The sequence below is a fragment of the Rhineura floridana genome, chromosome 3 (genome assembly GCF_030035675.1).
Source record: "Rhineura floridana isolate rRhiFlo1 chromosome 3, rRhiFlo1.hap2, whole genome shotgun sequence".
In the NCBI taxonomy this organism is placed as follows: Eukaryota; Metazoa; Chordata; class Lepidosauria; order Squamata; family Rhineuridae; genus Rhineura; species Rhineura floridana.
The window spans coordinates 195,590,221-195,614,587 of record NC_084482.1 but is presented as its reverse complement, the minus strand read 5'-3'; the positions used below and the strand labels follow the sequence as shown (position 1 = coordinate 195,614,587).

Below are 24,367 nucleotides of genomic sequence, written 5' to 3'. Positions count from 1 at the left end.
AACCCCCTTGTGTGTGAGTGATGCAGTGGTGACTACATGGAAACATAGGAAGCTGCCTTATAATGAACTGGATCATTGGCCCATCTAGCTCAGTATTGTCTACATTGACTGGCAGCAGCTGTCCAGCATCTCAGGCAGGAGATATTCCCAGCCATATCTGGAGATGCTGGACACTGAATCTGGGACCTTCTGCTTGCAAGGCAGATGCTCTGCTACTGATCTATGGCCCTTCCCCAAAACAAACATTGGCACTCACCCCTGAACATCAGAAATAGAGGGAATGCAAATATAGAAATGGATTTGTCTTTATCTTTCACCAGTTCTTTTAGCAATTGATATATATTATTGGGCATTTTTTGCCTCTAGGCATTGATGTGATGTAGCATAATGCATGGTCAATACTGTTTGTCTCTTATTAGGAGTTTGCTTTTTTAAAATTTAGCAAAACTTACATATCGGCAGAGCTTGGAAAAGTTACTTTTTTAAACTACAACTCCCATCAGCCCCAGCCAGCATGACAACTGGATTGGGCTGATGGGAGTTGTAGTTCAAAAAAAGTAACTTTTCCAAGCTCTGCATATTGGCAAAAAATCTGGAAAGGTCTCTATATATATTTTTTAAAAGCCGTTGAACAGATGATAACGCAGTCGCAGGCTGCCATTCAAGCCTACTGTAGCTGCAAACTGAATGAGATAAACCCCTTTCTTCATGGCATAACAAGGTAATAAACAATACAGCACAAGACACTGTGAAGATGTGGCATGTGGGTCTCTTTTCCCCTCCTCCACACACATTGCCTTTTATGATCTGCTTCCTCTGATCACAAGCGCGCTCTGTGGTAAGGAGGCGGATGTGGTTGCCTTAGAGCTTCCTTTCCTTTCGTGCCAGCGTTCTCTTTTTCTTGACTGGGTTTTTAGTCAATAAGTTTTCCACATCAAGGAAGTTCACAGCTTGAGAAATAGCAGGCTTCTTCCTTCCTTTTTGGATGGTGGTAGTGAAACAAGCCAGCCACTGCAACTGATCATCCGCAGCCACGTAAGCCTCCTGTAAGACATTTGTGCGCTATTTTTAAAGTTAAGCAGAGCCCTGCTGGATCAGGCCAAGGGCCCATTCAGTCCAGCATCCTTTCGTCACAGATGTCCAACCAGACGCCCCTGGGAGGCCTGCAGCAGGACCTGACGCCCTACTGTCAGACTTACAAACTAAAAAGACAAGACAAGGGAAGGGTGTGGGTTTTTTAAAAAATAATTTACTGGATTTTCCATGGCAACAGCAAATCTGGATTCAATGTGGAAATAATGGAATGGCATTTGATAAGGACGAAGATGGGTGGATATTGCAGAAAACGTACATGTGTGATCAGTGCTGAGTCCACAATACCCTGCCTTATGGAAGTGCCAACAGCTCCATCTGTCATGCTTGGGGAATACCCAGATTGCTTTCTAACAGAAGATGGTATTTGTATGGGGGAATTCCTTTCACAGGGAATCCAAAGCACCCTCCGCCCCACCTTTAACCTACAATATGAATAATACACAGCACTGCAGGACTAAGCCACACGCTTTCCGCCTCTGACCAGGAGCAGCTAGTAGGGATGGGCAACAGTGCTTACCTGTCTTCTCAGCATGGCCATCAATGGGCCTTACCAGGAGAAAGAATGGGAGGGAGAGAGGAGCTCCTGTCTGACCCTCCCACCTGCAGAAAGGGAGAACCATAGCTCAGCAGCAGAGAACATGCAGAAGGTCCCGGGGTCAATCTCCAGTCACCACCATCACTTTCTGGTATCTCTAGTTAAAAGGATCAGGTGGCATGTACTGGGAAAGACCTGAGGCCCTAGAGAGTTGCTGCCAGTCAGAACAGGCAGCATTGGGCTAGATGGACAAATAATCTGAGCTGGTATGAGGCAGATACCTAATATTCCTAAAATTGGGAACCATGGCATTGGAATTTGCAGCGGTAGGGCCATTTGTTAAACGTGTAAGAATGAATTAAAATAAACTACAAAATAAGTCTTGAGATTAAAAAAAAGGAGGAACTCTTCTCTTTCCTGATACCTTTTGTTGTGGATTGGGGGATAGGAAATGTACATCTTATTGCCCAGTCTCAGGAAATATTAAAATCAAGGATTTCTCCTTTGATTTCATTGGGTGGCTCTTACTTCTGCCATGGGGGAGACTTAAAAATGGGCTTATCCAACATAACTGGAAATTCCTTATCTAGACAATGATATACAATTAATGTATCTTTTTGACTATAACACAGACATGGGTTTCATTGGGAACTTATTAGGCTTGTAGATTGTTTTAATTTATATTCCACATTTATTCAGTGGTCCAGATTACCAGTCTCCCATCCAGGCACTGACTAGCCTCAGCTAGGGACAGGGAAGAAATTTGATCCAGTTTGCATTTAAAGCCAAACGGATCAAATTCACACTTTCCGAAACAACCAAAAAAAACAGCCATCCTTCGAAATTCACACTTATTTGAATTTTGCAGTGCAGTTTGCCAACCAACCAGTGTTTACAAAAATGCATATATCAGGGGAAAGTGTACATAAAAATGAATACATGAGTGAAAATAATATACAAAAATGCATTACATTAAGAGACATTGCTTGCAAAAAATATGTATGCTAGTTAAAACGACATACAAAAATGGATTTATTAGATGTTTGCACTAAAATGCTGAAGAAGCTTCATGGTTTTTTTTAAAGTTGCAAATTGCTGCAGAAATGTGGAGAACTGAATTTAAGTTTGTGAAACTGAGAAAATGAGAACCAAAACTGACAGAACCTTCAACCTCTAGCCTTAGCTTTTGATTACCTTCAGCCCACCTGCTGTATTACATGCCTCCAGGCCACATCCGGAAATAAAATGAGTCAAGGGAAGCCCAGGGTTGCCAACAAGTGCATAACTAACAGGAGGACACAGTCATTGCTCCCCCCCCCCTTGCTGCCACCTTTCCAAGAAACACAAGATGCATGTGATAGCAAGCGTATTTTTCTCACATTTACACTTGGCGTGTGGTTTTTTTTAATGGAGTTATGTGAAGCAGCTCCCAGGCTGTGGGAACACCAGTTGCTTCAAAAGCTGCCAGAACCTTTCTGGCTACGTTTTGAAACTCTGCCCTCTGTTGGCCACATTTGCCTTCCCACTGCTGCCTTCAGACCTTTCAGGACCATCCACAGCAAAGTGTTGGGACAATCACTGTCTCTGCCTGAGCCTGCAGCAAAGAGTTTCCATTGGCCACACCTGGAAGATAGAGGGGTTGATCTACCTATCAGTTGCAAAAAAAACCCCTGAAGCTGAATTAAAAAAAACAAACCACTGGAGCTGATCCGACGAGGTTTTAAGAGTAAAACGGGGAGGGATTTGACTAACAACGTGTGCCCTCGCTTTCAGAAAAGAGAGGTAGAGACTCACTGGAACCAGCACGACACTAAGTATATCTCTACCCTATGGGGTAATGGAACTGTAATAGCAGAATGAGCCCAGGTAGGCAACAAACCTTGGCTGTTCTTTCCAGGGACCTGCCTAGAGAGGGAAAAGGAGGCAACAAAACTCAAGGAGGTCTATCTCAACCAGACCTAATGAAGGTTGCTTCCAATCCAGATGACCTGTTTGTCAAGCATTCATCCTGATTTGTTTGCAGAGGGGTTTTACGACACGGGCTGTTTCTTGAGCTTTTATTCCAGTTTGCTTATGGGGAGGTTACACACCATGTCAAGCCATTGCTGTCGCTCTCTTGCCACCGCATCTTCCAGTCACTTTCCTTAACCCAAAAAGTCAGTGGTTTATGAATTTTTCTGGAAGTGTATTTGTCACACAAGCACACCAAACCCATTTTAATTGTGCAACCTGAGCTTGCCAGGATGCAGCTGAATCCCACCAGCAAAATAGCTACAATCCAGAAGTGCCTCAATTCAAGACTAATCAGTTCAAATGTGCTGCTATCCAGGCGGTTCTAGGTTTTGGAGGGTCCTTGGGACCACCTTCCTTAGGCTGCATACATACCAAGCATATAAATCATATGGCTTCTTTAACAAAAATAAATCCTAGGAACTGTAGTTTGTTAAGGGTGCTGGGAATGGTAGCGCTGTGAGGGATACTACAGTTCCCAGGATTCTTTGGGCAATGCCAAGTGCTTGAAATGTATGGTGTCCACACAGTCTTATTGAGTCTTCCTCTTTACTGTTGTTTGTACACCACTCCAGAAGATCAGCCCTGGCTGTAATGATAGAGGTCACCAATTTGGCACCTATAAAGTTCCCTGGCGCCCATAGGGTCCACACCGCCCCGCTGAAATTAGGCTTGAAAGAAGTATTATACTGTAGCTAATAGAATTAGATTGCAATGTGTGCTTGGTTGCAGGATGTGTGCAACGTCCAAGACTGTCTCTCGGGTTTGCAAATGTGCCGAGGAAGATTGGCAGGGACCCCTGCAATAATGGCTGCAAAAGCTAAAGTATGGGGGGAGGGAATAAACAGATACTGTTCATTGAATTACCTTCATGTTGAAATAGAAATCTGCACATTCTTGAATTACACATAACTCTTCCTTGATCAGAATGGGAACACATAGGAAGGTTTATGTGACTGAGTTCAGCAATATACTTTTTACAGCACCACTTGGTGGCTGTAAAGTGTATCTCATCTAACTATGTTATAAAGATTACGGGGACAATGTGTGAGAATTATTTTAAACCCTCTAAAATGCTATTTACATGCTAAGTATTCTGATGATAAATAATTAGCAATTGTTTCTTAGCTCTGTGAGGGGTAAACTAGAGTTCCCAGGATTCTTTGGAAGAAATCATGTGCTTTAAAAGCACTTTAAATGTATGGCATGTATGCAGCCAAACATAAAGAAAATTTTAGACACTTTGTTAAATAAAAATAAAATAATTAATAATACTATTGCAAAACATGCCCCAAACATGTCTTTTTAAAGAAGTAACTCCCCTAACTGCATGGTATGAAACATACCAGTATGCAATGAGAGGAGTCCTAGTGCGCCAACAAGATGAAAATTAAATAAGGCAAGGCTCTTGTGTGCCCAAATTCCCCTCTCACAGAGGGAGATGTCTGCAACATCTCTGCCCGATCCACTGCTCTGTCATTACCTCTGCAAGGATTGGGTAATTTTGGATTAGGTTTGTTTGGAGGATGTTCACTCACATGCACACTGTTTGCTGAGCACCACTGTTGAAAATGTCACCCTCAAATCTTAGGGTTGAGACACTTACTGTTCTGCTGGTTCTAGTGCATCTCCACCTCTCTTTTCTGAAAACAAGGGCACACAACGCTCGTCAAATCCTGCCCCTTTTTACTCTAAAACCTTGCTCAGATCAGCTCAAGTACATTTTTTGAACTCACTTCAAAGAGATTTTGCAACTGATCTGCAGATCAACCTGTTCCCTCTCCAGGTGTGGCCACTGGAAATGCTTTGCTGTAGGCGACTAGTGCGCTCACAGCCTTAAAAAGAAATAAAACTGTTAATGCAATGCTGGCTCCTTCTGGTATCAGAGGCAGGATGGTTCTGAATACCAGCTGCTGGGAAGCAACAGCAGAAGAGGTTTATTGCACAAGACCTCCTGACCCGAGTCCAGAGTTTTCGGGTCCCTGCAAGGCACAATAGTTGCTGTATAGAAATAGAAGAGGACAACAACGCATGTATCAGGACATACTCTTGATTTGATCTTCACCACTGGTCATGGAGATGGTGATCTGAGGGTGGGGTATTTTTCATCTACTCCATTGTCATGGACAGATCACCGCTTGCTGAGTTTTAGACTCACGACAGCCCTCTCCCTCTGCAGAGGTGGGGGACCTATTAAGTTGGTCCGCTCCCGGAGGCTTATGGATCCTATAGCTTTCCAGAGGGCTCTGGGAGTTTTTCCGGCTGATAGTACTGGCGCTCCTGTCGAGGCCTTGGTCAACCTGTGGAACACGGAGATGACACGGGCCATTGACATGATCGCTCCCGCGCGCCCCCTTCGGTACAGAACTCATACAGCACCGTGGTATACCCCAGAGCTGAGAGTGATGAAGCAAGAGAGAAGGAGGCTAGAGTGCAGGTGGAGGCAAACTCCTGACGGATGTAGTCATGCTTTGGTAAGTGCTTCCACTAAGTTGTACGTAAAGGTGGTTAGGGCGGCAAAAAAGTCTTATTTTGCTGCCACCATTAGATCATCTCTTTGCCGCCCAGCGGAGCTTTTTAGGGTGGTACGTGGGCTTTTACATTCCGGCCCTCATGATACTAAAGAGACATCTGAAGCCCGCTGCAACGAGTTTGCGGAGCACTTCTAGGACAAGATTGCATGCATCCGTCGGGACTTAGACTCCAATGTTATGACAGATGAATCCATTGAAGTGTCCAGAACGCGGCCTTGCCCTTTATTATTGGATGAGTTTCAGTTGGTGCAGCTCGAGGAAGTGGACAAGGTGCTTGGAATGGTGCGGGTGACCACGTCTGCCCTTGATCCTTGCCCATCTTGGCTGGTGAAGGCTGGCAGGGCTGAAACCACCGGCTGGGCCAAAGCGGTGATAAATGCCTCCTTGAAGGAGGGACTAGTCCCTGGTAGTCTCAAGGAGGCAGTAGTGAGACCTCTTTTAAAGAAACCTTCTTTGGACCCAGATGTTCTGAACAACTATAGACCGGTGGCAAATGTCCCTTTCTTGGGCAAGGTTTTGGAGCGGGTGGTCGCCGCCCAGCTCCAGGCGCTTTTGGATGAAACCAATTATCTGGATCCGTTTCAATCCAGTTTTAGGTCCGGTTTTGGCACTGAAACAGCCTTGGTCGCCCTGTATGATGACCTCTGTCGGGAGAGGGACAGGGGGAGTGTGACCCTGTTGATTCTCCTTGATCTCTCAGCAGCGTTTGATACCATCGACCATGGTATCCTTCTGGGGAGGCTTGCGGAGTTGGGGGCACTGCTTGGCAGTGGTTCCGCTCCTACTTAGCGGATCGTCGCCAGAAGGTAGTGCTTGGGGAACATTGCTCGACACCCTGGACTCTCCATTGTGGAGTCCCTCAGGGGTCGGTTCTGTCCCCCATGCTCTTTAACATTTACATGCAGCCTCTGGGTGCGGTCATCAGGAGTTTTGGAGTGCATTGCCATCAGTACGCTGATGACACACAGCTCTACTTCTCCTTTTCACCTTCTTCAGGTGAGGCTGTTGATGTGCTGAACCGTTGCCTGACCGCGATAATGGACTGGATGAGAGCTAATAAACTGAAACTCAATCCAGACAAGACCGAGACACTGTTCGTGAGCTCTTTCCCTGCCCAGATGATAGATGTTCGTCCTGTTTTAGATGGGGTTACACTCCCCTTGAAGGAACAGGTCCGTAGTTTGGGGGTCCTTTTTGACCCTTCCTTGTCGCTTGAGGCTCAAGTAGCCTCGGTGGCACGGAATGCGTTTTACCATCTTCGTTTAGTAGCCCAACTACGCTCTTATCTGGACAGTGATGATCTCGCCTCAGTTGTTCATGCTCTGGTAACTTCTAGATTGGATTACTGTAATGTGCTCTACGTAGGGCTGCCCTTGAAGACAGTCCGGAAACTTCAGCTAGTGCAAAACGCGGCAGCCAGGTTGTTGACGAGGACCGATCGGTCCGCGCATATAACACCTGTCCTGGCCCATTTGCACTGGCTACCTATTTGTTTCCGAGCCAGATCCAAGGTGCTGGTGTTGACCTATAAAGCCTTACACGGCGTGGGACCGCAATACCTTGTGGAACGCCTCTCTCGCTATGAACCTACCCATGCGCTTCGTTCAGTATCTAAGGCCCTCCTCCGGGTACCAACCCATCTAGATGCCAGGAGGACTGTTACTAGATCTAGGGCCTTTTCTGTAGTGGCCCCTGAATTGTGGAACAGCCTACCTGAAGAGATCCGCCTGGCGCCTACAGTACTTTCTTTTAGGCATCAGGTTAAGACCTGGTTATGCTCCCAGGCATTTTAATGTTTATGCTTAATGTTTTAGCTTAAATTTTGTTGATACTTGTTATTGATTTTATTGTAACATTGTATTTTAACTTTGTTGTACACCGCCCAGAGAGCTACTAGCTATGGGCGGTTTATAAATGAAATAAATAAATAAATAAACAAAAAGGGTAGAACAAGAGCCCTGTTCCAAAAGATTAGAGAAATGAAAGGGAAATTTAAAGTAAGAGTAGGGATGTTGAATAATCAACAGGGGAACACACTGACTGACCAAGATGGAATAAAAGGAAGATGGAAGCAATACATTGAAGAACTCTATAAAAGAGATGCCAGGATGACAGATTCATTCATGGAGGAACTGTATGATGAAGAACCAGAAATTTCAGAATGCGAGGTGAAAGCTGCTCTTCAAATACTTGGAAGAAACAAATCACCAGGAATAGATGGCATAACAATAGAGTTGCTACAAGCTACTGAGACTGAATCTGTCCAAATTTTGACAAAAATTTGTCAAGAAATATGGAAAACTAAACAATGGCCCACAGACTGGAAGCGTTCCATATACATCCCAATTCCAAAGAAAGGGGATCCCAGGGAATGCAGCTATTATCAAACTATTGCCTTAATATCCCATGCAAGTAAAGTAATGCTCCAGATTCTACAAGAAAGGCTCTTACCATATATGGAGCGAGAAATGCCAGATGTCCACACTGGATTTAGAAAGGGAAGAGGCACCAGAGATCATATTGCAAACATACGTTGGAAAATGGAACGGACAAAGGAATTTCAGAAGGAAATCACCCTGTGCTTTATAGATTACAGCAAAGCCTTTGATTGTGTAGATCATGAAAAACTATGGAATGCTTTAAAAGAAATGGGGGTGCCACAGCATCTGATTGTCCTGATGTGCAACCTATACTCTGCACAAGAGGCTACTGTAAGAGCAGAATATGGAGAAACTGATTGGTTCCCCATCGGAAATGGTGTGAAAGAGGGTTGTATTTTATCACCCTATTTATTTAATCTATACGCAGAACATATCATACGGAAAGCAGGATTGGACCAAGATGAAGGAGGTGTGAAAACTGGAGGGAAAAATATCAATAATTTAAGATATGCAGACGATACCATACTACTAGCAGAAACCAGTAATGATTTGAAACGAATGCTGGTGACAGTTAAAGAGGAAAGCACAAAAGCAGGACTACATTACTAAAGTAATGACAACAGAAGATTTATGTAACTTTACAGTTGACAATGAGGACATTGAACTTGTCAAGGATTATCAATACCTCAGCACAGTCATTAACCAAAATGGAGACAATAGTCAAGAAATCAGAAGAAGGCTAGGACTGGGGAGGGCAGCTGTGAGAGAACTAGAAAAGGTCCTCAAATGCAAAGATGTATCACTGAACACTAAAGGCAGGATCATTCAGACCATCTCTATGTATGGATGTGAAAGTTGGACAGTGAAAAAAGCGGGTAAGAGAAAAATAAACTCATTTGAAATGTGGCGTTGGAGGAGAGCTTTGCGGATACCATGGACTGCTAAAAAGACAAATAATTGGGTGTTAGAACAAATTAAACCAGAACTATCACTAGAAGCTAAAATGATGAAACTGAGGTTATCATACTTCGGACACATCATGAGAACTCATGGTTCACTAGAAAAGACAATAATGCTGGGAAAAACAGAAGGGAGTAGAAAAAGAGGAAGACCAAACAAGAGATGGATTGATTCTATAAAGGAAGGTACAGACCTGAACTTACAAGATCTGAACAGGGTGGTTCATGACAGATGCTCTTGGAGGTCACTGATTCATAGGGTCGCCATAAGTTGTAGTCGACTTGGAGGCACATAACAACAAAAACAGGTGCCTTCACTGGATTCTTTTCGGCCCACTTAAAAGATTTTTTAAGGCAAGCCTATCCAGACACATAGCTGTTGATTTTTTTAAAAAATGTTTTAATTACTTGTTTTTAACTGTTTTTGTTGATAATTTTAATGTTTTTGTAAACTTCTTAGAGGTTTTCTACACTCAAGAGGCTACATTTTGTTAAATAAAAATAAAATAATTCAGCTATAACTGTGCAACCTGAATTTGCTGGTGTGTGATTGAATCCCACTGAAAATAGGCAGTCTGGACCTACCAGTCAGGATGGCTGTATATATTATATCCTGGATCAGATGCAGCACACCTCTGAAACTCCAGTTGATGTGGGACAACAGCAAGGGAAGGCTATACTGCTCTAATGTCCTGATTGTGGGCTTCCCAGAGGCATCTACTTGGGAACAGGATGCTAGACCAGATGGGCTTTGGTCTGATCCAGCAGGACTCGTCAAGCATCCTACATAGGGAACTGTCGGGTAAACAGAAGCAACTCTATTTGTAAACAGTGGGCTGCTGGGACGACAGGGCTCAATCACCTTGAAACCTAAGCAGGCCCAACCTCCCCCAACCTATTTTTTAATACAACCTGTTGGTTTTCTGCCTGTCGTGCAGCCTTTAAGACACGGAGCCTCTACCCATTAAAAAAAAGTGGCCAAACCTCGATCAAACCGAAACAAAAACAAACCAACCACAAAGCTTTTCCAGCCCTGTGGTCTTGTTCATCTGTGGCGATTGCAAATGTGAGCCAGCAGGTGGCGGCAGATCCTCGATGTTTGTCCCCTTGCAAGGCTGCCGTCGGAGTGGGGATGGGGAAAATACCTTACTGCGGGCTGATGGGAAAGTGGTGGTGTCAGAGAGCCAGGAAGGGTGTGCCTGTTTAGAGCAGGAAGAAACAAGCGGAGCGCTTGGGAAATCAGCGGCAGCGTGTGAGCGTCGGCCACCCAAGCGGGTGAGTGAGGAGGGGTGCATTGCAATGGGGCACAGGGGTGCGTGGTTTCCAGGAGTGCGATATGGCGAGAAAAACACAAGGATCTTACATTCACCCCTTGCAAGGTTTTAAAAACATACGTGAAAATAAAATAACGGCCCTGCTCCTGTTGGCCCTGTTTTTGCTTTTTCTTGGAGACCCCGGGTTTCCTGACTTTTCATTCCCTCCCTTCTGCTCATCTCGTATTAACTCCTTCTTAGAAAAGTTTATAATCCTGGCTTTTGGTAAACGCCCCATACACCTATATATGCAGTGTAAAGTGTAACTGTCCAAATAATTATACCCTTTCATGGGAATGGCGACAGATCCTTGGCTGGGATCTACCTGAGAACAAAATAAGATGTCCACGCCTGGAAGGAATCCTCAGCTTGCGGCGATCTTTTGGGAGCAAGTGCATTTTTTGAGGGGTCAGCAGGGGGTTGTAATCATGTACCATATAGAAGGTGTGAGCATGTAAATTGAGAAGGTGATGAAGGCGAGCTGCTCAGGGCTCCCCTTGTTTACTGTAATGCATTGTAGGTGGAGCTGCCTTTGAAGGCTCTCTGGGCTGCCTACACACCATACATTTAAAGCATGTGGCTTCCCCAAGGAATCCTAGGAACTGTAGTTTACCCAACTGTAGTGTCCAGCACCCTTCACAAACTACAGGTCCCAGGATTCTTGGGAGGGATGCGCTTTACATGTATGGTGTGTGTACGCAGCCCACTGCTAGACTACTGACTGTGGTGCTTAAACATCTGTAAGTGGTTGACAGTCCATTTCTGAGCACAGATCAAGGTGCTGGTGCTTTACTTGCAAAGACTTATACTAAGGCAGGTGTGGGGAACCTGCAGTCCCTCCAGATGTTGCTGGACTACAACTCCCACAATCCCTGATCTTCGGGCTGTGCTGGCCGTTGGAAACCCAACAGCATTGGGAGGACCACAGGTTCCCCACAACTACTACATGGCTTGTGGCCAGTGCACTTGAAGGGTAGTCTGTCTCTGTAGACTGCGTATATAGTTAAAGCACATGACTTCCTGGGAACTGTAGCTCTGTGAGGGGTAAACTGCAGTTCTCAGGATTCTTTATGGAAAATCATGTGCTTGAAATGTATGGTGTGCATGCAGAGACCCTCCACCAAAGGCATGTGGAAGCAGTCCTGAGCATGCATGTGTTCAAAGAGAGGGCAAGGGTGCGCATGCAAGCCCAGCCTCCAGCATTCTTATGCACACCCCCGCCACCCATCTCTGATCCTGTTGCTCAAGAGATGCCCACCCGCAGCTGCAGGTAGAAGGTTACCTTTTCAAGCTTTCTTCAGTTAAGAAATCTTTTCCAGTTTGACTCAACTGCCGACCGAAAGCCTCTGTATGTCTCACTGTGCAACTCCATGAGGTGCAGGGGATTCTGGGGGATGTTATTGAGCACAGTCAACTCGCAAGAATGTATGGGTCACAGGCCTGCTGGGCTTCGCCTTCACCCCATGCAATCCATAAAGGACCCTGCAAAGCCTTCCAGTAAACTTCTGTGGCTGCACATTACAAGGGAAGCTATGTAGCAGTGGGCAGGGATGGCTGGACCCATTAAAGTCTGGTCCATCCCAGTTCTACATGGAGATGGGACTATGTTCATCTTGTCCCATTTCTGTTTGGGTGTTTAAAGAGAAAACCATTCAAAATCTGCACCAAAGTGTAAAGTTTAAAAAAATGCAAACAAAGAATAAAGGTACGGACAAGGCAGTTCAAGGGCTGCAGTGCAACTTCTGTCCATTTAACAGGTTGTTGTTTTGCCTTTTACATAGCTGTCCCCAGTTTTTACATTGGGGGAGCCATGTTTTTTCTGAACAGCTCTCTCTCGGAGCATGGAATGTTGTCAAATCCCATTAAGACAGCACTGGCACCCTCAGACATCTTGTAAAGGGATCCACAGGACTGTTCATTCTCATGGATTCATGATCCAATCTGAGTCATGATCTGCCCAGATCAAATCGGGCAAGTCTGGTTCGGAATCCAAATTCCCTGAATTCCGCCCCCATCCCTGGCAGCTGGCAAGCTCTTTCTCAAAGACACTTGTCAACCATTACTGAATTGAGGAGCATTTAATACATCTTCAGTGACTCTAAGCCCTCCTTTCAACAAGTACAGTTTAAAAAACACTGGTTGAGATGGACTTTTGGTCTGATCCAGCAAGGCAGTACATGTGATGCTGGGTTTAAAGCTAGGCTTAATCTAAAGTAAACAGTTGAGCCAACTTTCATTTCAGGATTGACAGCATATTCAGTCCCCACGAGGACAAAATTATATTCAAGTTCAATTAATTTCCAGGATTGAAAACCCATTTTCATTTGAGTGGGTAAACTAGTGCATTTGAGAGGCAGCTAAATGGCAGGATGCTAACATCCATGCCCCCTGTTTCTTTCCAGACCTTTCAGGCACCAAGATGTTCTTTACCTGTGGCCCCAATGAAGCTATGGTTGTCTCAGGTAAGTACAACACTTTCTCTTCATCCCCCTGACCAAATAGCACAGGGGCCCGCAGTAAAACCTTGCTATGTGGCTTCTTTCATGATATTCCCTTCCATCCGCTTCCTGCTCCCTGGCACTCAGTATTTCATAGCCACTTAGTACACCCAGTCTTCATTGGGCTGTCTGGATGGTCTGTTTTTTGTCTCCTTGGACTTCTTATTTCCTACCTATTTTTTCTACTTCCGCTAACTGTGGGGTTCCCCTGTGCATGCTGACCCCTCTCTCTTGTTTCCAGTAGCCCCATTTTGTCTACGTAGCCATCATAGCTCAGGACCTGAATTCGCTACAAGTGGGACCTGCAACAAAATGTTGCAGTGTGGAGGCTTCCTGTTCAGGATTCCCATCATGCACTTTTCCAGAATACTCTGTTCCATCCCTACTCGTTTTTCTATTCCCTCCCTGCTTAGATTTTTTCCTCTTCTTTTATTTTTGGAAAACCTGGGCATTCCCCTGAGCCTGGTGATAACTCCTTACCTGTGCGTGGTGGCTACATAAGAACCGGTGCTCGAAAAAGAAGATCACAGTATTTCTAAATGATGGTCAATGGAACTGAGCTGCACATGGGAACAGATAGGTGTTGGATGTTTGGAAATGCAAGGGAACAGGACGTCTGCAACTACTCTTAGAGATCACCCATACCTCAGTTTAATCTGTAACGCAACACCCTTGTGTCTCCATTAATTCACCCTTGTCCATATGACATTCACCACCAGCCACTGTCTTCCCCAATTTTCTCCTAACTTAATCTGGAGTTCTCCTACCCAGATCTATTCAGAATGTTGCTAGGGTAGGGAAACTCTGGATTTAGTTAGGAGAAAATCAGGGAGGGCAGCGCTTGGTGGAGAACGTCATACAGATGGGGGGGAATTAATGAAGACACATTACAGATTAAATAGAATTATGGATGAGTCTTTTATCTTTGCTGGAAGTGAGTCTTAAGGCGGGGATGGTTCAGAGTGAATCTCTTTGCAAAGAGATTAAACCCTTTTTATTTATTCAAGACATTTATATAAATCTTTCACTTTTCTAAGCAGTGTACCTAAAACCAAAGAAGAATTTATCATAAATCCAAATACTACCTAGGTGCCTGTCTAATCTCAGTTGGGAGGGAGTTCCACAGGCTTGGGCCCACAACATTGAAAGCACAGCTTCTAGTAGCTACAAGCTGTGCATCTAAACCATGGGGGACCACCAACAGACTCCCCCAAAGATCTCAGTGATCAAGCTGGGATATAAGGGATCAGGTGGTCCTTAAGATATCCTGGACCCAAATTGTTAAGGGCCTTGTAAATTAATACAAGAATTCTGAACCTGGCCCCATAACATGTGGGCAGCCAGTGCAAGATTTTAAGCACTGGAGTTATGTGCCAGCAGTATGTCCCCATCACAGGATCCTGCCTGGAGGCTGATAGCATCTGCTCAGGCCCTTCTCCATGCACCCTGCCTTCAGAGGTTAAGGGTGCCTCCAGGGCTGTGGAGTCGGAGTTGTGGAGTCAGAGTCGGAAGCAATTTTGGGTGGAGTCGGAGTCGGTAGAAATGTACTGACTCCGACTTCAAAATAAAATTAATATTTTAATATTAATACGTTAATATACATTTGCCATTTATGAAGTAGTCAGAGTCGGAGTCAGACAGTAGAAAAATTAATATACATTTGCCATTTATGAAGGAGTCTGAGTCGGACAGTAGAAAAATAGAGGAATCGGAGTCGAAGGTTTGACATACCGACTCCACAGCCCTGGGTGCCTCCAGACTGTCAGTATTTTGCAGGGTTCAAGCTCTGACTGAAATGTTAGGTTGACACAGTTAAAGTGGATTAAAGGGGTCTGTCACCCTAGTGCAACAAATCCACTTAAAAAAATAATAAAAGAACATAACATAAAAACATAAGAAGAGCCTGCTGGATCAGGCCAGTGGCCCATCTAGTCCAGCATCCTGTTCTCACAGTGGCCAACCAGGTGCCTGGGGGAAGCCCGCAAGCAGGACCCGAGTGCAAGAACACTCTCCCCTCCTGAGGCTTCCGGCAACTGGTTTTCAGAAGCATGCTGCCTCTGACTAGGGTGGCAGAGCACAGCCATCACGGCTAGTAGCCATTGATAGCCCTGTCCTCCATGAATTTGTCTAATCTTCTTTTAAAGCCGTCCAAGCTGGTGGCCATTACTGCATCTTGTGGGAGCAAATTCCATAGTTTGACTATGTGCTGACTTTTTATGGTTTGGAAAGTGAAGAGGGAAAGGCACTGAAAAGTGCAGGATGAACAAATGATTAACAGGAAGACATATGAACACCTTTCGTGCAAATCAGGATGAATGCTTATTGTCCTATAGCCTCGCTGTAAATAAATAGGAATGAAGGGTCAGTGAAGACCAGATACATTCTAACCTTTTTGCAGGGTTAGGGTTCAGGCAAATGCATCAGGATGTATGCTGAGTAAACGGGTCCTCTGTGTGGCCACTGGAGAATAGCCTTAATCAGTTACAGTGCCCCATCTGGAATGCTCTTCCTAGGGACACTCACCTGATGGTTCACCTCATCTCTTCCTGGTACCAGGTGAAGGCTTTTTTTTCGTTATCCAGGCCTTTTAATTGAGCTATTTAATTTTATTTTGCTGCTCTGATTATATTTCAATTTCTTTTTAGTCCCCTTTTACCTTGTAAGCTGCCCTTGAGGTGGTCACACTGAGGGCAGAGCATTAAATAAATAAGATAAAATATTGCATGAGGAAGGTTAGAGGGTGTGTGTGTGACTCTAGATCTCTTTCGCCATTCCTTTAAAACGGGCTAGGGAACCTTTTTGACTTCACGGGCAGATCCTTATCTGCAAGCCAACTTTGACAGGTGGGCAGGGCAACAACCTGTCAATCATATGCCATCAATATGTCATGATTGACAAGTAGGATGTCCTGTCCATTTGTGAAAATCCCTTGTGCAACAGTTCCCATGTGCCCAGCGGCCAGCTGACGGGCAGGTAGTTCAATCCTGATTCTGCTGGTATGCGCTCCCCCCTGCCTGTCAGCTGATGTCACCCACCCATTGAGGTGACATCATCTGATTGACAGGTGGATGTGGTTTTCAGGGGAAAGGCCTTGCAGGCCAAATTAAAATCGCTGGCAGGCCAAGATTGGCCTGAGGCTCCCCACCCCTGTTTTGAAACCTATAATCTCAAACTGGTAAAGGTACTCCTTGAAGGATGGAAGAGGGCCCATAATTATATATTTTTTATTATTGTTTATTAAATTTATATCCCGCCTTCCTCTCAGTAGGAGCCCATTCTTCTTTTAGAAGAATGATATAACCATATATTATTTGAGATTCTGTGTTAGAATCTTTTTCATTGGGAGCTTAGAGGCTGATTTTTTATTTATTTAATTTATTTATTACTTAGCAAAATTTATATACCACTTGATTGTAGAAACCCTCTAAGTGGATTACAAAAGACATTTAACTTATGATAATTATCTGTTTATTATGTTTTTATATTACCTTATTATTGTAAAACCACCCTGTGGCCATTTTTAATGAAGGGCAGTATATAAATATTTTAAATAAATAAATATTGTTCCCTTGTCTTTCCCCCACCCCAAAAACCCCTCTTCCTTCTGTGCATTTCATCACAATTGTGGGGGGAAAGGCTTGCAATTTTGTCAGCTTGTCTTAAAGATAGGCACCGTATTTCAAAACAGGTTGTAGTTCTGCTCAGCCTTCGAATCATCACATTATCATTCCAGAGCCGTATTTATTTCCTTCCATGCTCCATTTTATTTATTTATTTATTTATTTATTACATTTACATCCCACACTTCTGCCCAGAAGGAGCCCCTATTTGAAAATAATATTGTGCATCCCTGATTAATCTCATGTGCCTCTCTCTCCTCCCAGTCATGAGGAAGCCTTTGGGAAGGGGTCCCTTCACTTCAGAGGTTTCAGCTAGCTGCATTCATTCAATCCTTTCTCCCAGGTTTTTGCCGTAGCCCCCCTGTCATGATAGCCGGAGGCCGGGTGTTCGTGATGCCGTGCATCCAGCAGATCCAGAGGTGAGTCCTTTGGGAGCTTCCCCGTTTGAAGTGACAGGGAGACTTTGCAAAGGCAGCTGCTAGTTAACAGGAACATGTTCCTATCCAATCCTTGAGGTCAGCATCGGAAGCCCTTCTCAGAGTGTCACATCACTAAGTGAGATCTGGCAGGTGGCAACAAGAGACAGAGCCTTCTGTGTGACAGCACCCCAGTTGTGGAATTCCCTTCCTACCACCACCAAAAAAAGAGAGAGGTTTTCAAGCTGCCAACTTTGTATTCTTTTTGGTACCAGGCAAAAATTGTAATGGATTTTAGAGGTTTTGGCTTTTTCAAGTTTTAAGGCCTGTTTAGGGTGTGTGTGTGCGTGCGTGTGTTTGCGTGTACACATTTGCTTCATTTCTGCTGCAGCCTGCTTAATTGTTTGTTTGTCTTTCATTGTTCATATTGCATTTTAGCCCTTTTTATGTATGCCATCCAGATAACTTTGGTTACAGGGTGGCATAGTAAATCTCCAGCATTGTAAATTAAGGAAAGGGCTGGTACCAAAGCCTAATTTGTAGACATGTGGTTGCCTTTCATACTGTACTTTGGCAAAGGTCATTCCGGGACGAATTATGGCTACACCAAAAATCTTGAGCTTAGGCAACCCTCTGCCAACTTGTCTCTCGGTGACTGTTTCTATTTACTTCTATCTCACTCTAGAGCAAAAAAGACTCCCTGAGTGGCTTCCATACAATCTGTTAAAACAAGACTGTCCCTGTCTGCAGGCTTACAATCTAAAAATTTGTTTAGCAAATGTGTCTATACTACAACATCGTATCTATGTTGTAGTTTTTTTTACTGTTGTCATTAAAATGTACAAAAATAAAAATATTTTCAAAAATAAATATTTTCAGTAATGAACAGACATGGGGTTCATGCATTCAACATAAGATTCTGGCAGTGCAAAGATTTCTCTTTGTGCAGTGGAACTATCAGATCAGAAAAAAAGATCACAAAATGGTGCAGGCATGCCCCCCTCATTGCACACACAAGCCCATCAAAGGGGAAAAGGGCACTTATGTCAGCCACCATCGCACTTGCAGACAGAAATGCTCTGCACCTCTCCCCTGTTTAGAACAGAAAAGAGGGTTGATGTCCAGTCCTGGCATCCAATGAAAAGTAGACATGTTTAAGGGGGCTTATTCAGTGAGTGAGCCTATGCAGACCGGAACTGAGCAAACAGTCTCTTATGCATTGTGGGTTTATGAGAGGATATTTCCTGAGAACTTCCATGGGTGTCACCTTGGCGACCCCAATGTAGACTAATGTACCCTTTGATTTCTGACTGCAGCCTGTCTGCCTGCTGCTGCTGCTCCTGTGATGTGGCATATATGATGTGATGTGGCATCAACAGTGTGCAAAGGTGCTGGGCAGGACTGAGATGACTCATTGCTCATCCATCCTGTCACCCAGGTAGATGGGATGGCTCCCAGCTGAGGCCCACAGTGACAAAAACAGTTCTTTCACTTTAAGTTTCTTACACCTTTGGTCCTCCAGATATTGCTGAACTACAGTTCCCATCATCCCTGGCCATTGGGCATGCTTGCTGGGGCTCATGAGAGTTCTAATTCAGCAACATCTGGAGGGCCACATCTGTTTTAGAGGATGGTCTCCTACATTTAGGTCTTCCTGCTTGCCCGCCATAAGATGGCCCATCTAGTCCAGCATTCTATTCTCACAGTGGCCAACCTGATGCCCATGGGAAGCCCTGAAGCAGGACCTGAGTGCAAGAACACTCTCCCTTTCTGCAGCTTCCAGCAACTGGTATTCAGAAGCACGGTGCCTCTGAACGCAGAGTCAGAGCATAGCCATCATGGCTAGTAGTCATTGATAGCCTTATCCTCCGTGTCTTTGTCTAATCCTCTTTTAAAGCTACCCAGGTTGGTGGCCATCGCTGTCTCCTGTGGGAGCGAATTCCATCGTTTAAATGTGTCCTGCATTTAAAAGCACTTTCTTTCATCTGCCCTGAATCTTCCAACGTTCAGCTTCATTGGACGTGCCTGAGTTCTGGTGCTATGAGGGAGTGTTATAAGAGTGCTGGAAGCACATGTTCAAGTCCCAGCATGCTTTACCACAGGGGCATATTGGCACCATCTTTGTCTACATATCCGAGTGACGGGGGTTTTAATGTAAAGGCAGAAGTGGCTTCTCAGATACCCGGGTCCAGGGTGATAGAGGGCTTTATACGACAGCAGCTTTATCTGGAATCTAGCTCGTTAGCATTTGGCAGCCAGTACAAGGCTTTCAACAGAGATGGCTGTTGCATGTTGTTGATAGACTGTCCCAAAAAGCATCTGCGCAGCTCTGTTTTGCGCTAGCTGTAGTTTCAGGACCAAATTCAAGGGCAGCTCCACGTAAAGTGCATTACAGTAAATAAGTCTAGACTAGAGGCTACCAGTGCATGGACCTCTGTCACCACTCGTCTCAGCCCTGCCACCTGTTGGACGGAATGGAAATTAGCACCGTCGCAGCTCGGCTTCTCTTCTAGCGGAAGGAAGAGAGAGAGCACAGGGGTAGTTTGTCACTCGGATGTTCACTTGATGGCCCCAGACAAGCAGGCAAGGAGCAAATTGCAAGCCTGAGCAAGAGTGGGGTGGGTGTGGGAGTATAGAATTCTTTATACAAAAGAACAAACACTTTATTCAAAAGTGTTGCATGTCGGGGACTAGCAGCTTGACATTGTGGGAAATATTGGAGAGTCAGTCTAAAACCTACACAGCATTAGAAGAGTGACCCTTGAAACTTGTGCTGTGGACAGGAATTCGCTATAACGTACATGCTCCATACGTCCACATACCCCGCTTAACGTTTGCGCGCTTCGCAATAACGTACACTTTATTGGCATGATGGCGCTGCCATCTAGTGGTGATTGCGTGCAGTACAAGCGAAGACAATGCTTCACTTAAAGTTTATTTTCGCTTAAAGTACACTCTCTGGTCCCATTGCGAACGTTAAAGCGGGGTATGCCTGTATAAAGCAGCTTCCGATGTTCCTAAGGTTTGGAGTATGGTTAATGGTTTATAGGAGGGAGTGGGAAGGGAGACGTCCTTTATCGTACCCTATGATGAGCTTGGGTGTCTCAGAGCTGAGACCAAGCTGTGTACACACCATGCATTTAAAGCACATGGCTTCCCCTAAAGAATCATAGGAACTGTAGTTTGCCCCTCGCAGAGCTGCAATTCCCAGGACCCTTAACAAGCTATAGTTACAAGAGTGGTTCCAGGCCCTGTCCTCTGGCATAAGTGGGGGCTGCAGATGCTCTGAGGGTTGGGGGAAGGTTCCCAAAGAAGAATTACCAAGAATATTCAATATCTATATAAGAGAGATCTAGCAGGAAGATGTGGGATATTTTAGCTTATTATTTGCTAGTCATACAGTTAAGCCGGTTGGTCATTTCTTCCCCCTCATGGTAGTGAATTTCAGAATTTATCTGTGCCGCACATGGAGGGTTAGTGGGGCAAAACAGTCCCTATTATCACCAAGTACATTTTATATCCCATCATTCCTCCAAGAAGAACTGGGTGCTCCCTGTTTTATCCTCACAATAACCCTGTGAGGTAGGTTAGATTGAGGGACAGTTACTGGCCGTAAGTCACCCAGTGAGTTTCGTAGCTGAGTGAGGATTTGATGCTCAGTTTAAACATTTCAGCACACTCACTTTTATTTGCTCCACTCCTGCACTCTGTAGTCTTTTTACTAGAAATATGTACACAGAAACTGTGTCTTCAAACTTAATACTGAGGGCTAGAAACAGGCCACACACACAGACACAAAATCATTGTTAGACTGTGCACAGAATTCTTGTACTTAACAGCATCAGGAAAATGAACGCTCCTGCTTGTAAAGAGATTTATTGTCCTTTTAATTCTAAGCGAGGACTTAGGTCTAAGCCAAGACTGGGCCTCCTGCCAAGTGCTTCTGGGAAGGATGCCGTTTATATAAAGGAAATGGCAGGAGAGAATTCTAATAGTCCAAGTAAATCTCTGAGTGTGATCTGGAGTGGCCTTGCTCTCAAGCCCTGGTCTGTACAATCAGGAACAAAAATGGTCAAAGGGAAGGACATTCAGTAAAAGAAATCTTTGAACTAAGCTAGGAATAGAAGTTGCTTTTTGGGCCACGTTGATTACGATGCCAATGATATATACTTTATGACTGCCAACAAGGGGAAGCCAACATGGCTCCCTCCAGCTGTTCTTGAACTACAACTCCCATCGGCCCCAGCCAACATTGCCAGTGGACAGGAGCTATGGAAGTTGTAGTCCAGCAACACCTGGATGCAGGGCCGATTTACCCATTAGGCACAGTAGGCACAGTGCCTAGGGCCCACGCAGAGCTTGGAAAAGTTACTTTTTTGAACTACAACTCCCATCAGCCCCAGCTAGCATGGTGCTAGCTGGGGCTGATGGGAGATGTAGTTCAAAAAAGTAACTTTTCCAAGCTCTGCCACATGGTACTTTTAGGGGCCCACGAAAATGTTTTAATTTCTTTTAAAATCAGAAGGGAAAAAAAGAACTTTTAGGGTCGAAGAAAACGTTTTTTTTTTTCTTACATCAGATAAAAATGAAACTTTTAGGGTCCACAAAAATCTATTAAATTTTGCCTAAAGCAGAAAAAAATAAATTGTTGAAGTGTTTAAAGTTATATCAAAAATAATTTTTAGTATTGATATTATTATGGTGGGAGGGGCCTACGAAGGCAAAAGTGCCTAGGGCCCACAAAAGTCATAATGCAGCCCTGCCTGGATGGCGTTGACTTGGGCTGCCCGGGGCAACATAACAGAAGACAGGTCCCTGCACCAAAGGGTTTTGGACTAAAACTCCCATCAGCCTTGGCTATTGGCCATGCTGGCTGAGGCTGATGTAGTCCAAAAAAATATCTGGAGGATACCAGGTTGGGGAAGGCTGTGTTAGAGTGTTGCGTTGAAATCCCCAGTTGGCCATGAAGGTCAATTGTGACAACCTCTCTCTCTCTTTCTCTCTCTCTCTCTCTCTCTCTCTGGTTGTGAGGATAAAAAGCAGGAGAGACGCCATATATGCTGTGCTGAGCTTCTTGGAGGACAAACAGGATTTTTTTAAAAAAGCAGCTGAAGTTGGGGGCAGTTGAGAATTCCATATTGGGCTGAGAGGGGTGTGTGTGTGTGTCTTTCTTTCATTAACCATTTCCTTCCGTCTCCCTTCAGGATCTCACTGAATACTCTGACCCTGAATGTGAAAAGCGAAAAAGTTTATACTCGGCATGGAGTCCCCATCTCAGTCACCGGCATCGCCCAGGTTGGTAACAGTTTCCCAGCAACACACTGAGGATTGTCAGTGGGGAGCAGCCTGAGATTGGGGGAGATTTACAGCAGGGGTGGGGAATCTTTTTTTTTTTAATTGGAGGGCTGCATTCCCTTGAGGGGGTAATCTCTTTGGGAGGGGCATATGCTGGCACTGGGCGGGGCTGGAGCCAGACATGGGTGGGGCACCTTTTCTGTCATCCTGTGTGCCACTCCCTTCTGTCTCTCTCTGTCCCCTCCCCTCTTTTTTTCCTGCATGCAATCTGACCAAGGGCCACATGGAATTGCACCGAGGGTCACATATGACCCTAGGGCTGCCCAGCCCTGTGCTATAGAAACAGGCTTTTTTGTTCATTTCCCAGTTGGAGCCATTGGATTGTATCCAACTGTGTTCTACTCAGAGTAGACCTATTGAAATGAATGCACCAAAGTTAATCATGTCTATTAACTTCAGTGGATCTACTATGAGTGGGACTAGCTTTGGATATAACCCATTTTAAGTTCCTCCTCCCCTGGGTGATACCAGCCAGAGCTCTCCATCCTGCCCCCTGAATGGTATCAGCCACACCTTAGTTTCATTTTCTTCTTCCTTCTCTTACTTATAAAATAGCATTTGTCTCAGCTCTGTCTCCCCACCCACCCACCCACCCACCCACCCTCCCTCCCTCCCTCCCTCCCTAACTGCAGTGTCTTTGTGTGGTGTGTGTTTATCCAATTCAAGGTGCTTATTTTGACATTTAAAGCCCTAAACAGCCTAAGACCAAAATCCTCTCAAGAATGCCTTCTTCCAATATCAACCTGCCTCTGCTTTAAGATCAACAGATGAGACTTTCTTGGTGGTCTGTACACAGGAGGAAGGATTTGGGGGGGGGCTTTTCAGTGGTGGCTTCTCACACATAGAACTCACTCCCTACTGAGGTGCATCTTACCTCAGTTTTGGATGGCTGGTTGAGATGCACCATTTTTGGTGGGCTTTCAGAGGAGGCAAGACCTGATGAGATAAATGGATTAGTTCCTCCTGCTGCAGCTGCAGTTAGTAAATTGCTATTTACTAATTCTTAGTAAATAGTTCTTTTGAGTTGCTGTCTTGTGTATTGTGTCTTTTTTGTATCTTGTGTATTATACAGCCATGAGAGTGGCTGTATACTATAATCAGCATCGATTTTTCGCATTGCACTATGTTAAATTGAAAATACCACCCATGCCATTCTGATGCTTCCTATAAGCTCATTTCAAAACAAAACCTTACAAAACTTATAGAGGGAGGGAGAAAATGGCCGACACAGTTAGGAGCGTATTATTTTAATTTCTCCGGTTGTCCTAATTTTCCCCTTCAAAGGTATTGGACTATTTAGTTTAACATTGACTTCTCTAATCTGTTCCTGAAGGAGTCTAAGCAAATACAGCAAGACGGAAATTGCTTCCTATTCTCCTACTATCTAACAGCTTTTTATCAGCCGCGTCAGCCTGTGAGGAGGGTTGCCTCCCCCCCACGCCTTGGATATAATCACTGAGCAACATAAATCTACCCAAGTATGGTGCATAGGAATTTAACTATAATGACCTGTATACACGCTGACGTTTAAACTGATAATAGCTTTTAATGCTGTGGACTCTCTGGCTACTTTATCTTTAACAGATGTGCTCCTCAACTATTTTCCTCTTAAAGCCATTGCTCACACATAATGGTCCACACAAGGAAAATG

At 44.6% G+C, this 24,367-nt stretch overlaps 1 protein-coding gene across 4 annotated transcripts in view; it reads left to right on the top strand.

The window, feature by feature from the left end:
• Positions 1-10,673: 10,673 nt before the first annotated feature.
• Positions 10,674-24,367, top strand: part of FLOT1 (flotillin 1) — a 46,203-nt gene continuing 32,509 nt past the window's right edge. For 3 of the 4 annotated variants that reach the window (XR_009761594.1, XR_009761593.1, XM_061619246.1), the window contains exons 1-4: positions 10,674-10,789; positions 13,230-13,289; positions 17,289-17,364; positions 22,566-22,656. Coding sequence is in view for 2 of the 4 variants with exons in the window: in XM_061619246.1 (XP_061475230.1) it covers positions 13,247-13,289; positions 17,289-17,364; positions 22,566-22,656 (210 nt within the window). In the remaining 2 variants the exon portion in view is untranslated. The remainder of the gene's footprint in view (positions 10,790-13,229; positions 13,290-17,288; positions 17,365-22,565; positions 22,657-24,367) is intronic. The other variant, XM_061619245.1, reaches the window with a different exon arrangement.